The following is a 17953-nucleotide window of genomic DNA, read 5'->3' as shown; positions in this document are numbered from 1 at the left end:
TACAGAGACCACCTGGAGGCCTGAAGCTCCGGAACCTGGAGGCCTATCCAAAAAATCTTAAATCTGGGGGAAATTCATCATATAAGATTGATTTTATTCCTAATAACCTATCCTCTCAGTCCAAAGATAAAGCCTATACACCAGGTTTACGCAAATGTGTCAGAACTTCCCCCCCCCCTTATTACTCCTCCTTCTTTTTCTTCACTTCAACTGATACAAGCAACTTTTACTATAAACGTCCATTTATTTACTCCATCCACTTTTAACTCACAAATCAGACCAAATTGTTCAGTAATTGATCAGTAATTTACCTCAAAAATGCACAATTAGATAAGTAATTAACCTTTTAGTGCTTATTTACACGGTGAGAGATTACTAGGGAAATATTAAGATGAAATAAATTGAACAAAAAAATTACAAATATATACAATTGAATTAATTAATAAACGACTTTCTTAAAATAATTTTGATTACTTATTTGATACACTTTTAAAAGTATTTTTTAAATAAACAAAACATCTTTTATAAAAGGCTCTTTGTATGTTTTGTTTAATTAATTAAGAATATACAACAATGTTTAAATTATATATAAAATCTATGCTTTTTTTCACATTTGACATAATTTTAAACTAGTATGGTACATTTCTATTATGTCGATGTTAAAAAAGTAATGGAAGATTACAGAAACATAGATATTAAAAATGTAAACCATGATTCCAGTTTCGCCTCTATTGAAAGTGGAATCTTACATTTCAAAAATCGTATCGGCGTTGAAGATATCTTCACCAAGAGAGGCAAAAGTGGAATCTTACATTTCAAAAATCGTATCGGCGTTGAAGATATCTTCACCAAGAGAGGGGAAAGTGGAAGGGTAGATTGTAGTTTTAGAGGGTCCAAACCATAATCATAGATTATGTTTCTGCTTCTATAAAAATGGATTCAACTCCCTAACTGTAATCTACAGAAGTTTTAATTATGTGTATTATCATTAGAGATTTTTGTATACCAATGTATCGTCCATTGTCTTATACCTTACTATCCCTGAAGATATACCCTTGGCAACTCATTTTCAATTCAATGTTAAAATTGTAAAAAGCTGATTATTCTTTTCAATTAAACTTTTTTTCTCTTTACAATAACATGTATTAAACTTGAAACGAATGACTTTTTTAATTGAATTACTCTAAAATTAAATAAAAATATTGGGTAAGGTAACTTTACTATGAAGTATTAAAAAGCTCTATAGACCGATAAAAATAGTCCTTCTGTTTTTGAGATCTTAAGGACAGATATGTAGATTATCAGCAAACAATACATGTATTGATAATTCCATAAAAACGAAGCTCTAAACTCATATTGTAGGACAAACGAACATTAACACTTGTAGAGTGTCATATCTTGGGTAAGTAAATTTGTTGCTGAACTTTTAGATTCCTATTTTACTGTTACAGGAATTATCATGATAGTTTGAAATAGATAGGGCATGCCTAAATTAACAAAAAGAAATATTTCAACTGTTATGTAGTACAGAATTATTACAGAACATAATTAAAGAAAAACTACGCTTTTGAAAATTACAAAAGAAGGTGTATCAACTTTTTCACTTTTTATTTAAGATAGCTAGCCGGCTCTTTTAGTAAGTAGTAGATGTAAAATTTTTCATAGAATTCAGATATGCAATCGGTTTTTTTTGTAGACCTCTTATTTTTTAAGTAATTTAAGTTTTAAAAAAAAATAATTAAGTCGGTTTTAAGGTACTAAAACGCAACAAAATAAAAGAAGAAAATGGCCAGTATGAACAAAAATAGTAATATCTTTAATTTGACACCTTACTTTTAAAATTCTGTTGAGTAATTATTGAAAAAATCAATTTTTTAATCTCGGTTTAATAAAAACTTTAAACCTAAATATTTTATCAAACAGACATAAAAAATATGGGTTCATATATACCTTTAGAATCAGAAAAATATTACGAATCCATTCTAAGCATAATTGAAAAAGTTTTAAAAAATTGTAATAAAAAATAAAAAAAATTAAAAGTTTATTTTAAGAATTGTAACTACTAAACTAGCCAATCACAAATCGCGAAAATTGACGAATCGCGAAGCTTAACCTATAAAGTTAACCAATAGAATTACCAAAAAAAAGGAGAATGTTCATACAATATATACAATAGATACCACAATAAATATAGTGATATTACAGAACATGTAAAGAATGAAAAATTATGAACAAATATGCATCAGTCTGTTTATAAACTTCAAAACAATGCAGTTAAAAATACATTATTGTTTCTTGTGTTTAAAAAATATCTGCTACATTGCATTGTCTTTTGTTTAGGTTTTGTTCAGGTTTTATTCAAGCTAACCCTTTAAAGCCGAAAATTTATGATTCTTAAAATAAACTTATATTTTTTATTTTAGTTTTATAAAAGTTTTTCAATTTTGCTTAGACTGGATTCGTATTATTTTTCTCATTCTAAAAGTATATATGAACACATACTTTTTATGCCTGTGAGAGGATATTTTTAATTTCAAAGTTTTGATTAATCCGAGGTTAACAAAATAGATTTTTTCAATAATTACTTAACAGAATTTTAAAAGTAAGGTGTCAAATTAAAGATCTTACTATTTTTGTTCATACTGGCCATTTTCTTCTTTTATTTTGTTGCGTTTTAGTACCTTAAAACCGACTTAATTATTTTTTTTTTAAACTTAAATTACTTTAAAAATAAGAGGTCTACAAAAAAACCGATTGCATATCTGAATTCTATGAAAAATTTTACATCTACTACTTACTAAAAGAGCCGGCTAGCTATCTTAAATAAAAAGTGAAAAAGTTGATACAACTTCTTTACGAAAATAAATATTTTTTTGTTTGATGATGCCTAATGAAGTAATAAAAAGTGTTTGTATTGGAAGTATAATAGTGTGATGCGTTTGTGAACTCGAACCTTTATCCTTTTGTTTTCCTTATCATTAATGTCAGTTTGGAAAGCGCTGAGATTCAAATTGAAAGTTCATAATTGGACGCGGCAATCAAAACAATGCTTGCGCATGGACCATAAACAAAGCGAGCGTGGCCATCTTTTTCCTTTCTTTCAAAATGTGCGGATTATCTGCGTGATAAAAAACCATGTATAGTCAGAATTGTGGTGTTGTCTGTACTGAAAAATACCTTTGAGTGCTTCCCGGCTTTACAGGAACAAAAACTTCGGTAAGAATTCTTTCTTTAAGCATTTTTAATGGAATGGAGTGATTTTTTTAAGACGGCAAATTAATCTTTCATTTTTACTTAAATTAGACCAAGTAATTAATTTATTTTTGTATCAGAATATTTTAATCGTAGTCTATAATGATTTTGTTTATGAATTTCAAACTCGTATTTAATTTTGATTAATTTTAAGCAAAAAGTAACCCTAGCATTTTATATATTTTAAAATATAATTTCGAAGTCACGCAACCTCTCATAATGAATATTTACTTTATTAAAAAAAAAACGATTGTTCCAAATAAGAAAAAGATTTATTCTCTTTTACAAGATTTATTTTATCATGTATTTAACATTTTAATATTTGATTATTAATTTTGTTATTTTCTATTTCAGCATGACCGTTTTCATACAATAAATTGTATTAGTAACTATGCTGGTTTTGTCTCTTGTGGGAAGTAGCAGGTTTCGTACGTCTGTACGTAAAGATCTGGTAAACGGCCAGCCAAATGCCGTTGTACCGAAACAATGAAAACGGTAAGAAGTCCAGTCAGCCAGTCAAAGCCAGTGACAGTTACCGTATGTGTTGAATGTGAATAAAATTCTACACGTGACTATAGTTGTAATCAGTGCTAACAAAAGTGAAAATGCCACCTAAAAAGAATAGGTATGCACTATTGTCGGACAGATTGCCTAGGGCAGTTGAAGTGATAACCAAAGAGTTAGACAGAGTGATGCAGGTAGTTTCGGATACCGCAGACATCAATGTTAATCTCACCAAGGAATGCATCCTTGTTCATGATGCGAACTTAAATCTTGAACGTACCATGAACGGTCTTCAACAGCTGGACGTGTTAATCCAGGATGATGATAACTTAAAAGATTTTTATAGTGACATTATCACGGCGCAAAAGAACTATAGCGAGTTAAAACTTACATTAAGTGCCATAGATGAGCTAAGAGCGATAAACAATGAGGTCTTAGTTCTTGGTGATGATCTTGCAGCTCACAAAAACAGTTTGCAACAACGTTGTATGCAAATAGTGAAAGTTATTAAAGGTGATTATATACCTTTACCAACTAAAATTATCAGTGATATGACTAAACTGATGGAGACGCTGGCAAAGGCTAAGCAAGAGCCTGTTACGCCAGTCTCGGGTGCCTCGGTAGATCCTATGCTGCCGTCATTTGGCGCCCAATCGTTTGCTGCCAGTCCGATGTTTTCGTCTCATGGGTACATGCCACGCCTAGACGAAAAACTCCTTCCCAGCTTTGATGGGCAAGAATCTTCTTATGCGCAATTTAAGGAGAATTTCCAGAAGCTTACTACTGGATATGAGCCCAGCTACCTGCAGATGGTGTTAAGTTGTGAACGAGTAATGAAGGATAAACCGTTGAGGCTGCAGTTGCAACAGATTGCCACGCATGCAGCGCAATGGACATATTTGGACCAACTGTTCAAATCCAGAACCAGACAGATGTTGTGTATATTCAACAGCTGGGACAAGAAAGGTAAATTGTCCGAGAGCGGCCAGATTGTTAGCGCTCTTGCCGAGTTCTCAGGTGCCATCAACCAGCTCGAGCAGATGACCAAGGCTGATGGTAAGGACGCAGTTTCTACAAGCCAATGGCTCACAGTTTTATTGTTGGAGATGTTATCTAAGAAACTGCCAAAAGAGTTTCAGGATAAGCTCGACCTTGCACTCGGGAGCATGGACGTTCCCGACGTGCCTAAGCTGCTGGATATACTAGAACAGCAGCGTGGCGCATTATTGATGCGCAGCAGCCATGGCTTGGACATGCCGTCCAAGAAGAAAGGTAATCCTGCCGCAGCTGCGGCCGCCGTAGGTAAACCTGGTACACCTAGCAAGTTCAAGAAGAAGCAGTCCTGTCCGTCAGACGGCTGCAGTGGAGATCATTTTTTGTTTAAATGTTCGAAGTTTACAACCATGTCTGTTCCAGAACGGAAAGATTTTGTGATGAAAATCGGCGGGTGCCTCTTATGTCTTAATAAGGGGCACCGCGCCTCAGAGTGTCCGCGTGCTGAGAAGCTTGGAGGCTGCAGGATCAACAATTGTGGACAGAAACACAACTCCCTCCTCCATGAGTCCGTCGCCCAGGTTTCAGCTGTGTATGAAGCGCCATTTTTGGGTGAGAATAATTACATGTTGATGCTCCAGAAGTTGGACGCCCTGGATGTCTACAAGAGGAAGGTGCCTGTGTCTGGGATGTGGGACACAGGTGCCAACCTCACCATGGTTACACAGTCTATTGCCAAGAAGTTGCAGTTGCCCTCTACTGGACGTGTAGCTACCATTTCAATGGCTGATGGCAAAGTTCAGTCATGCCCAACAGTTAAACTCTGCCTGGTTGACCGTAACAAGAACAACATGTTATGGAAGCAGCTGTTGTGCACACAATTGGACATACAGATGGGCTGCGCAGCATGGACCCAGTCGCCGCAGCTGCTCTGTTTGATATGAGGCCACAAGATTTTTCATTGGTCAATGGACCACTTGATATTCTCCTAGGGCATGTCACGCCCACGACGTTCCCAGCGGCGGATAAACTCATCGGCGAGTCAAGATTATACCGCAGCATTTTTGGCACAGGTTTCCTTGTTGTTTCAGCCGATGGAAAGCCTGTTAGCAAGCCAGTTGTTTGTAAAGTTACTAAGTTGGAAGTTGCAGCTATGGACTTCCTATCGTCGGAGGCGTTAGGCGTGCAGCCGCCGCGGCTGTGCAGTGGATGCACGGGCTGCAGGCATTGCCTGGCACTTGCGTCAGGCAAGTCAGCCGTTGATCAGCGAAAACAGGATCTGATAAAAGAAGGTTTAGCATTGGATCTTGTGAAGAAAGAGTGGACGGCAGCTTATCCATATCGGCTGCCAACACATACGCTGCCGAACAATTCGCGGCAGGCGTATAACATTGCGCTTCGTGATCGCTGGCGCATGATAAAAAACGGCGAATATGACGTGTTCGTGAAGGTGTTCAAGGAGGCGGTGTCCCGTGGGGTGTACGTCAAAGCCACGCCACAAGACTTAGCATTTGAAGGTCCAGTTTATTTTAATTCATTAGTGACGGCCTTCAAGGATAGTATTTCTACCCCCTTGAGAATCTGCGCAAATTCTAGCTTGACCTGCAATGGAACAAGTTTAAACCATATTATGATGGACGGCCCACCACCTACCTACACTTTGTTTCACAATCTTATTCGGTTTAGAAGTTACAAGTGTGCCTGTGTGTGTGATGTCTGTAAATTTTACAATTCTTTGGCGGCCACATATGAAGATTCGCAGCTGAAGAGAGTGTGGTTTGCAGAGAATGAACATGCCAACCCCGAAGTTTACTTGACCAAAAAAGTTAACTTCGGGGAGAAATTGGCAGGCGATTTCGCCGTCACAGCCCTGAGATTGACAGCACAGATTTTTGGAGGGCGCAGCCGCCAAGATGTTCATGATGTTTATGGATCTGAATACGTCAAGGGAGCAGAGGTAGTTGCAAAGCAGGACCTGTGGAGAAGTGAGCAACAACCTACCGGTTCCAAGTTTGTACTGCATCAGGATGCTCCAGCTATCAAGCTGGAGCAGTGTACCTACATTGATGACCATACTGGCGGCCATAATAGCAAGCCAGAAGCCGTCAAAATGGTCGAAGAGTTGAAGGAAATGATTGAACCTGGCAACTTCAGCTTTAAATCAGTTATTTATTCTGGAGATGATGTTGATCCTGTTAAGGTACTGGGCATTCAATGGGCCCCCAGAGAAGATGTTCTTACTTTACCTGCTCGGGTGAATCATGGCGCCAAGATAAAGGGCCGAAAATTGCTGGAGGACCTTGATCTGTTAGATTTGTGGAGAGCCATGCCAGAATGTGTAACGAAGAGAGAGATTTGGCGGGTCGTACAGCAATTATATGACCCTCTTGGCCTTATGTGCCCACTACTCCTGAAGTCCAAGCTTATACTTCGGGAGGTTTGCATTAGTGGCGTATCATGGGATGAGCATGTTCCTGCCAAGCTGAGAGATGATTTTGTTGACAGTCTGGCCGACAGGGCTAAGCATGGAGAAGTGCCATTTCAACGTTCTTTAGTTCCTGATGAGCCACTGGGGCTCCCAACCATCATTGGGTTTTCTGATGCTTCAAGTTCAGCCTACGCAGCCATCATCTACCTACGTTGGCCAACGGCCAGAGGCTTCGAAGTGATTTTATGCAGTGGCAAGAGTCGTGTGGCTCCTGTTAAGATTGAGTCTATTCCAAGACTTGAGTTGTTGTCATGTTTATTAATGGCAAGATTGGCGGACGCAATTGTCCGAGCCCTGCCCTTCGCAGTAGCAGGCAAGATGTTTTTTAGCGACAGCACTTGCGCTATATCGCAAATCGTGTCTGAATCAGTGATGTTAAACATATTTAACAGTCATTGTGTGAGTGAGATCCAACAGCTGACCAGCCCAGAGGATTGGCGCTGGCTTCCTACAGATCAGAACATTGCAGATCTTGCCACCAGAGGTGCCTGTACCATTCAAGATGTTTCACCAGGATCCAGGTATCAGGATGGGCCTGAATGGCTGCGCCTGGAGCAGAACCAGTGGCCTGTAAAGACGGCGGGTGAAGTAAATCACCCCATCCCAGAGGCTGAGATGAATCAGCGCATGGTCCGATTGAAGTGTATGGCCGTCCAGGTAGTTGATACTGATTTCTGGAGAACTTTAGCACGACGTACCTACAGGCAGGCACGTAAAACTATGCAGGCGGTGATCAGAGCTGCCAACTGTTTTAAGTTGTTGCTTGTTAAGAAACGAGTTCCGGCCAGGCAAGAGCCGATGAATGATTCGGTTCCAGCCGGACAAGAGCCGACGGGAGTTTCGGTTCCGGCTGGACAAGAGCCGATCAGTGTTGCGGTTCCAGCTGGACAAGAGCCGAAGGGAGTTTCGGTTCCAGCTGGACAAGAGCCGCTAGTTGATTCCAAGTTTTATGGCAATCACACTTTTTCAATTACCTACCTAGATGTGGTGTGTGATTTATTCCTGGCATCATACAACCAGGAGAAGGAGATGGTTATGGAGGCTGAAGGTAAATATGATAGTCTTCAACCTTATTATCACGAGACTGAGGTGTACTGGCCTATCGTTGGTAACAATGGCTATTATCCTGTTCGTAAATTCAGAGTCCTCAAGATGCGTTCCCGTGGGGATGAGGCCTTGGAGGCAGCAGCCGAGGGGAAGAGAAAGCTGTTCAAGGATTCCCCTGGCCTTATTTTGATTGATCGTCACAATAACTTGGCCAGACTGTTCCTACAGCAGGCCCACGATGAACTTGGCCATGCCGGTCATAGAAAAACTTTGGTACAGAGTCGCAGGTATGCTTGGATATCACGTGGCCGCCAGGAAGCTATGAAGGTTGTCAAGTCATGTTCCAGTTGTTGTCTAGAGTATGCACGTCGTTCAGCCCCAACTATGGCAGACGTCCTGCCCGACAGGTTAGAATCTTCAGTTCCATTCTTCCATGTTCACCTTGACCTTGCTGGCCCGATGGAAGTTACAAGGCCTGGAGTCCGCACCAGGAAGAACCCAGCCAAGTACAAGGTTTGGTTGCTAATTGTTTGTTGTCGTTTTACACAAGCAGTGTTTATTGATGTTCTGCTGGATTACAGTACTGAGGCTGTCATTATTGGCCTCAGAAAGCTTCAAGCATTCTACAACATGCCCAGAGTTGTGACTACTGATCGCGGCACCAATTTTCTTGGCTCGAAAAGAATACTTGATGAAGTTATGAAGAAATCTGATGTGAGTTTTGAGTGGCACCTTGTACCGACTGGCGCTCATTCGTATGTAGGAAGTGTTGAGCGCCAGGTCGCCATGGTCAAGCGTGTCCTCAATAAGAAGTTGTGTGGAGCTGTTGTCAATCACAACGAGTTGTTGCTGCTGACTGCTGAAACTGCTAGAGTTTTAAACTCTAAACCCTTGAGCTATGCTACACAAGGGAATGATGTTAATACATGGAGAATCATTTCTCCTGCTGATTTGTTGGGTGGCAGAGCTAACGACGGGATTTGCTCGTTCGATACCGGTTCCAGAGATCGAATTACACGCCGTTTAAGCCATCTGGAGGAGCTGACTAGACAGTTCCATGAAGTCTACAAGCAGCAGCTGCTGCCTGAGCTATTGCGCGGTGGCCGTACAGTTGTAGCCCGTTTCAAATTGTCCGATGATGTTGAAGCCACGGATAACGAGATTTCTTCAAGACGATTGTTGAAAGTAAACCTACCCCAAGATGATTCCCAAGACGATTAAGTATTTTTATTAGTATCGTTCTTATCGCGTATTTTTTTAACTTTCAACAATTGCATATTTTTTAAATTTATAATTGACGCAAATTTCATTACAAATTCGTTTAAAATTATAAATGAGCTCAAAATTTTATTTCAACGCATAAAACTAAAGTTTTCTATTCGAATACATAAGTTTTCTTTACGGATTTATTTGATCGGGACCTGGGATTTTTTCGCGTAAAAAATCTTAGGTACGTATTTTTTTTAAATTTGGATGCGAAGCATTATTGTCGTTTCTTGTTTAACAGACGTGAAATATGATATATACAGATAAGAACATAAATGAAACACATTTGATCATTTTAAAAAATATCTTTTTATATTACAAGCATTACAAATAACTTAATATTAACTATATATTAAGATTATTACATTTTAATTTCGTTCTGAAGATTACCTAAAACAAAAAAGCAGTAATTTTATGAACACAGCAGATTTACTTTGATTTGTTTGATTCTATTTCGATGAGTATAGCCTAATGAAACTGCTATACAAAGCGTTCCAGCTCTGTTTCCTCGGCCGAACGCCTTGCATAACAGCAAAACTAAAGCTTAAGAAATATCTGATAATTCATAAAGATTCTTTTTAGTTTCTTTGATTCCTTCTTTCTTTGAAGATTTTAACTTTGGAACATTTTTCATTCTATCTTTTTCAGAAATGTTCGTGAATTGAGCCCCGCGCCAGGAATCCTGTTCACGGTTACACAAAAAAGAAACAAAACATAACCATAAACAGGACTCGTCGCACGTGGCATTATTATAATTGTAGTGCGTCGGTTTGATCTGCAAGCTTTCGAGGTTCAGGTTGAACTGAGGCCCCAATTGCTCTTAATTTTAAAAGACTGTATAAATAAGTACACGGAAAAGCTTATTATCTATTCAGCCAAAGAGAAATTGCCAAATAAACACTTTTTGAGACTTTTCTTTTACTTTGAGCTTAATTTAAAAAATTCGCATATGCAAAAATGCAATTTTACTTTCATTTTGATGTTTTATTGATGAATTAATACAGTTCTTTTATATGTTCTTAGATATAAGGATATTTTATTTTGATGATATGTTTAGATTAAGGATAATTTTACTTTATTTGATTATTCTGTTTATCTAGATTTAAGGATTGTTTCTTATCTATCTTTTACATAAAGATTTGATCGAAGAAAGATTTACGTATGCATTTTCACTTTTCTTTAGCAAAAAATATTTGTTTGAAAAGAATTTTTTTAAGTAATTATTCTTCTTTTATTAAAAGATTTGAATGAATTATTTGATGATTAATGCAGATTATGTTTAGCATTAAGTTTATTTTAATATTAAGAATATTATTATTATCATTATTATTGATTAGGTACCTAATTAAAGTTTGGGTACTTATTTTAAATCATTATTATGTATTGCATTACATGGTCTAACAAATTCAAATAACCATTTGTTTATTTAGAAAAATTGTGAGGCCATGAGAATAAGTGTTATGAGTGAGTAGTGAATGTGTAAGCTTTCAATGAAGAATGTTTTATTTCCTATTCCTTTATTCCTACATTTTTGTGGAATTGTGTCATTTTGTGTTAGTGCGAGTATTCGTGAATATTACTACTAGCAAATTTGAGGCCAAAAGGCCAAAATTTAAAACTCTTGTAATTTATGTGGTTTTGAATTGTGACTTTTGTGGACATTGTCTGCACACAAAGTTGAAAATTTGAATAGTGTGGTGTTCGATTCCCCACTTTCAGGCGGGTGTGTATTGGAAGTATAATAGTGTGATGCGTTTGTGAACTCGAACCTTTATCCTTTTGTTTTCCTTATCATTAATGTCAGTTTGGAAAGCGCTGAGATTCAAATTGAAAGTTCATAATTGGACGCGGCAATCAAAACAATGCTTGCGCATGGACCATAAACAAAGCGAGCGTGGCCATCTTTTTCCTTTCTTTCAAAATGTGCGGATTATCTGCGTGATAAAAAACCATGTATAGTCAGAATTGTGGTGTTGTCCGTACTGAAAAATACCTTTGAGTGCTTCCCGGCTTTACAGGAACAAAAACTTCGGTAAGAATTCTTTCTTTAAGCATTTTTAATGGAATGGAGTGATTTTTTTAAGACGGCAAATTAATCTTTCATTTTTACTTAAATTAGACCAAGTAATTAATTTATTTTTGTATCAGAATATTTTAATCGTAGTCTATAATGATTTTGTTTATGAATTTCAAACTCGTATTTAATTTTGATTAATTTTAAGCAAAAAGTAACCCTAGCATTTTATATATTTTAAAATATAATTTCGAAGTCACGCAACCTCTCATAATGAATATTTACTTAATTAAAAAAAAACGATTGTTCCAAATAAGAAAAAGATTTATTCTCTTTTACAAGATTTATTTTATCATGTATTTAACATTTTAATATTTGATTATTAATTTTGTTATTTTCTATTTCAGCATGACCGTTTTCATACAATAAATTGTATTAGTAACTATGCTGGTTTTGTCTCTTGTGGGAAGTAGCAGGTTTCGTACGTCTGTACGTAAAGATCTGAGCCCAGTTCACAAAAGCTAAATGGTCGACCGAAAGAAATTAGAGGTCAACCTTTCTTGAGGTTAACCTTTTTTCAGTCGTACTTTTGAAAATATACTTAGAAAAAAAAATATTTAATGTTCCTTTTTCCCTGAAAAAACAGCTGTTCAGTTGGCTTTTTAAACATTTAGACGGACGTCCTCATGTTCCCAAAAAAATATTTTCAATAATATTTAATTTTTCTTGAAAATCAAGAAATGATATCTGCAATCTTAAAATACTTTGAATGGAATAAGTTATTGAAATTAAAATTAAATATTTTTGGTGTTAAATTTATTATAAAATTTTTGCAATGTTGAAGAAACGTCTATCATTTATATAATAATTTTTTATTAACCTACAGCTGTAAACCAAGCTAAATCAGCTGATTGATAAAAGTTCGACTAACTTCATAAAAATAATAAAAATGGCGGACCAAAACAAGTACCTTATTGAAATAATAATTAAAAGTTAATTTGTTACAATACTCATGCACGATTAATGCATTATTATATTAAATTAATTTAGTTTAGATTTTTTCATTAATTACTATATAAACGTTTGCTTAAGGTTATTAAATATCAAGCGAGTCGGGGACAATATGTTGTTTTAGGATGTATTAGCAGATTACGTATTTGTGTGTGTGTGTGTGTTTTTAAGCATAATTCTCTTCTTTTAAAATAAAGTGACCCATAATTGCAATTACTAATTATTAACGTTAAAGATATACCTGTATGGTGTAATGGACAAGGCAAAATAATTTAACTTTGAGTTTTATATCCCTGTTTTGTTTCGATATACTTAATAGTTTTGAATCTTTTCAGATTTACTAAAGATGAGCTGCAATTTTTATTGAGTTACGTCAGATTGGTTTTCTACGTTGTTCTACTAACAGGTTTTACATTATTTTCATTTAATGTACAATATACAACCCACACGCTAAAATTATTTTTTAACAATTAAAGCTGGAGCTAGTAAACAAATTTATAAAGTAAAAAGGTGATAAAATATATGGATAAGTGATACAGCTTCCAGCATGAAGTAATTTCAAGCTTTTCTGTTGTTGAATATATCAGGTTTCTGTTATATATATGTATAGTTCGCCGAATGCAAAAATTAAGTTTAACCGCTCCCCCCCCCCTCCCCCTGGCCCCCTCTGTTTTACTTCTCTTAAAGCTGGTTTCGCCCTTATTCATCCCTTACAGGTTTTACAGTCCCCACGCCACAAGATATTAATACAATGTTATATTTATCAAAAGGGGGGTGTATAATTTTAATAGTTGCTTCGCCCTTAGCCTCTAGGCGAGGCGAGAATAATAGTCTAAAACATACCCAAGACACATTTATAAAGCTTCCCTGTAAAGTAAATTTATTAGGATCGGTATTTTCTGAGATCTTTAGCTTTAGACAAAAAAAATCTTTATTTATTTGCTTCAACTATATGATATGCAGCTTCCATGAAAAGTAAAACTAATTTGGAGCACCAATTTTTACGATCTTTAACTACCTATGAACTAAACCTTACCTGGAAATATCAGATTCTTTCAGTACACGAAGACTGACAGACATCCTGTTACTGTTGTAAGAATTAATACCAATGTTAGTGTTGTTTATGAATTTTTAAAAATTTAGGTCAATGGAAAGCAGACTGACTTGAAGCACGCCTATACAACAACACCAACAAAATAAAAACAATGAAGAATTTCTCTACACACTACATCTCATATGTATCCAGGTGAACATACGCAGCTTCTCTATCAACTTTTTTCATTTTAAGGTCGTAAATATTATAGTATCTTCACAGTTTTAGTTATTTAAGTCAGAATGAGGTTATAGTTAAGATCTGCAAAATAACTACATACAGAAATTGATTATCTTAAAACTATCATAAGGGTGAAAGCCATGAAGTAAGAAAAACTTTGTATTTAATTACTGTAAATGTCCCCTCCTTTCTTAAAGTGTGGCTTTTATAAGCAAAGCCGATATTTTTTTTTTTAAAGTAGTGGCCGGCCCCATATGTATTATGTATGTTAATAACCAAATGAGAAAATATTTCCCCCATAAACGACAGACAAACAAGGATGACAACATCCATAAAAGCGAAGCACTGAAACGGTATAACAAACGTACATTAACATTTGTATAGCGTCTGAACTGAATAATCAGAATTTAAAAGTATAATAGTCGGATCAAAATTTTAAGTAAAGGGGGGGGGCGAAAGTGACACTTTTTGAAACCAAAACTAAGAGTCAACAAAGGAACTGAACTAAAAAAAGGGTTACAGGTCTGAGATTTTGCATGGCAGTTGCTTTATAGGGGTACAATATGGAACTGTGAAGAAACGGCGGCGCAACCGCCGAAAACCGCCGTTTCCCGCCGTAATTTTTGTTGCCTTTTCTCGGCGGTTTTCGGCGGTTGCGCCGCCGTTTTTTCACAGTTCCATATTGTACCCCTATAAAGCAACTGCCATGCAAAATGTCAGACCTGTAACACTTTTTTTAGTTGAGTTCCTTTGACTTTTAGTTTTGGTTTCAAAAAGTGTCACTTTCGCCCCCCCCCTTTGTTGAAAAATTGCTTGATACAGGATAATGTTTATGGACATACTTACATTTTTAGGACTTGATTATAGAGTTGTTTTGCTTATAATATTGTTATTTGTTGTCCCAGGAATCGATATACCAAAAATCAGATCAAACAGATAATAAAATCACTTAAAAATTAGTTGTTAAAAAAGTAGAAAAATCAACATGTTCAAAATGGACGTACGGACATTCTGGTAATGATTATAGAGTTGCTACGCTTTCTAAATCGTACCTAACTATTATAAGAATCCTCATGCAAAGTTTAAAATTGATAGGACAATTCTAACATGCCTAAATTAACGAATAAAAGCTCGTACGGACGGAACGAACCTAATTATAGAAAAGCTTCGCTTTTAAAAAGATTTATACAGTGCCTTCGCTACTAAAAGAAATTGTTAGAATCTACTCTTGAATTAAGTATTGTTTTTTTTTCAGGAAACAGTGACGTTGTATTTTTAGCTGCATGCAAGACAAAAATCATTCAAATATTAAGATTTTAAGATAATAAAATTATAAATGATTTGTAACAAAATAAAATAAGATACTTCATATATTGTTTTAGTTCAATTATGTAAAGTGTAAAGCCACTCTTTAATTCAAATGTACTTTCTAAACATACACACAGATTTATATCGGGGATCTAAAGGGATAAGACAATGGTTGAAAAAATTTATATCCCCAATAATAACATAAAAATTACCCCTTCCTTAGATTAAAATTAGTTGTTGAAACGTTTAAACACCCTTCTTAATAAACCAATCAATCAAACTTAAGTAAAAGACCCGAAAGTTGTTAAGCCAACGCATAAGAACACTATTTTAAAACTTTAGGGACTACTGCTAGTGTAATAAACAGCCCATTGTCACCTATCTCTGAATTTATATTTATTTTTTTGCTTTGCTGCTTGTTAATGATAACGTACTTGTTACCATACAAACTAGACCTTCAGAAAACAACTTTTGAAATCAATACACATCTTTAATTGTTATGGGTTCCCTCAGATCGCATATGGACTATAACTTCTATTTTTGAAAACTTTTTATGCTTATTTATGAAAAGGTTTGGCAAAGGGTTAGAAGATCCATGCAAGGGTAGTATCCCCTAGGAACAGGGCCCTTCGGGTAATAAACAGTGGTTTCAAATATGTTGTTTATTTTATAAATTAAAAATAATGTGGGAGTTTTGAGTTAAAACATCATAAATTTTTTAAATTAAGATAATTTTTAAGTTGTTGGTATCATTTCGTGGAACTACCCTTTAGGTGTAGTAAAGTTTAAAATGTTAAACTTTTAATCCTTATTGAAAAGTAAAAGGATATCTGCCTGTCTGTTCCTTTGGATCTCTAACCGATACGATACTCCTTTACAGTATAGCTTCTCTTTGGTTGTGGAAGGTTTTTAGCTATTTTTAGGAGGATACCACTACCTTCCACTCTTCCAAAATTGTCTTTTTGAAACAATACAAAAAAAGGGGGGGGGGTCGAATTCAAACCCTGCCCCCCCCCCCTCCCTGTGCCTTTAAGTTCAGGTTCCCGAGATGTACAGTTTATATACATTCGAAAATGCCTAAGAACTTCTGTATTGATTGAGCTTCAAACGGACATTCTTACATTTTAAAGCTTAAGTGTCCAATCATTCTATGAATCATTATTACAAAAATCTGACGAATATGATTATTATTCATTAACAAAGTTGAAAAGGCTATTTTGCCAGCAAGATTATGAGACTATTAGACGAGGTTAAAAAGCTAAAATTATGCATGGTACTTGTGCTTAATTAGGTACAGTGTGCAACTGTAAAGATTTAGCGACTGGACCGCTGCGGTCATCTAAAACAGCCATCTCATACCGATTTTTATGCTCTTTTTCGCCTTTAATTTTGAAATATTCATAAAAGCGAAGCTCTGAAATGGAGGGACAAATGAACATTAACACTTGTAGAGTGTCAGACTAAATATGCAAATTATAAATGCATAAGTCTTAACATAATTGTAAGTAACTTTGTTTCAAAACTGCTTAAATACATGATGCTGTTTAAGCACATACTGACATTTTTAGGACTTTATTATAGAGATGCTTCGCTTATAACATTGTACCTTGTTGTTATAGGAATCAGTATACCAAAAATCAGATGAAATGTATAATTTAACATACATAAATTAGTTGTCAATATTTTATTGGACTTTTGAGACTTTTTGATAACGATTAAAGAGTTGCTGCGATCTCTAGGTCATCCCTAACTGTTATAGGAATCATCATGTAAAGTTTGAAATTGATAGGACAACTCTAACTTGTTTAATTAACCAAAAGAGCTAACTGTTACGACTTGAAAGACTGACCCTAATTATAGAAAAGCTTCACTTTTAAACAGGACTTTCTGGTAACTATTATAGAGATGCTGCAATTTATAAAGGGGACTATCCACGAATGAGAGCAAGTGGTTTTAAGCAACTTCCAACAGAAATTCTAAATGTTTTTTTGATGATGTTCTGTGTAATATCATTATGTCAATTTAAAGAATCAAGTTTCAACATGGTTTCATATGAAAAAAAAATTGAAATGTTAGGCATTTATTAACTATACATCATCAAATGTTTTGTTGAGTTCAAACTGCTGTGACAAAAAAGTAAACTTTTTCAATAAAAAATGTTAATGTAGAAAAAGGGATTGTAACTTGTAATGTCATAAACAGTTTTATTAGTGTACTTTTGTAATTTACAGCATTTGATTATGTTTTGGCCTGTTATTTTTTTCGAACATTTGACCTCAACAAAACATTTGATGATATTTCGTCTAATATTGCTCAACATTTCAAAGTGTTTTTTCACATAAAACCATGATGAAACTTGATTTTTTAAATCGATATAATGATATTACACAGAGCCCTAGTATATTTATTTTAAAAAATCATTTAGAATCACTGCTGGAAGGTGCTTAGAATCACTTGCTCTCATTCCTGGATAGTCCCCTTTTACATAATTTCAAGGAATCTCATGCCAAGTTTGAAATTGATAGAACAATTCTACCATGCCTATATTAACAATATTAGGTAGACAAACCCTGAGTTCATTTTCTTGAAAAATAGTAAATGTTTCAGTAACAGACAATACAAAGTTTAAAATTCATAGGACACCATGTCGAGCTTTATTTTTCTAGCCAACTTAAAATAAGAGAAAGGTTTCTCTTTAAAATTGAAATAAGAGGGACATTTTTTTTGCTGGTTTGCCTTAAATGTATGTGTTGACTTTAAAACAGGAGTAGAACGCTTAAATTTATATGCCAGTTGC

At 35.3% G+C, this 17953-nt stretch overlaps 4 protein-coding genes across 4 annotated transcripts in view; all 4 read left to right on the top strand.

Annotated features, from left to right (window-relative positions):
* The window catches only part of LOC145310994 (chromosome-associated kinesin KIF4A-like), a 456179-nt gene that overhangs the window by 92430 nt on the left and 345796 nt on the right, over window positions 1–17953 (top strand). The gene's annotated exons all lie outside the window — the stretch shown is intronic.
* LOC145322611 (uncharacterized) overlaps window positions 1–17953 on the top strand; it is a 447245-nt gene that overhangs the window by 92430 nt on the left and 336862 nt on the right. The gene's annotated exons all lie outside the window — the stretch shown is intronic.
* LOC145322820 (uncharacterized) lies at window positions 3167–5693 on the top strand. Its single transcript, XM_080165165.1, has 2 exons — window positions 3167–3216; window positions 3607–5693. Exon 2 carries the CDS (start codon window positions 3858–3860, stop codon window positions 5691–5693), a length of 1836 nt encoding a protein of 611 aa, XP_080021291.1. The 5' UTR covers window positions 3167–3216; window positions 3607–3857.
* LOC145322753 (uncharacterized) lies at window positions 5690–9505 on the top strand. Its single transcript, XM_080165037.1, has 2 exons — window positions 5690–7949; window positions 8220–9505. Exons 1-2 carry the CDS (start codon window positions 5690–5692, stop codon window positions 9503–9505), a joined length of 3546 nt encoding a protein of 1181 aa, XP_080021163.1.

This window comes from Acartia tonsa, chromosome 1 (genome assembly GCF_053477335.1).
Source record: "Acartia tonsa isolate MP-2025a chromosome 1, ASM5347733v1, whole genome shotgun sequence".
Lineage (NCBI taxonomy): Eukaryota > Metazoa > Arthropoda > Copepoda > Calanoida > Acartiidae > Acartia > Acartia tonsa.
This window is presented reverse-complemented; position numbering and strand designations above follow the sequence as displayed.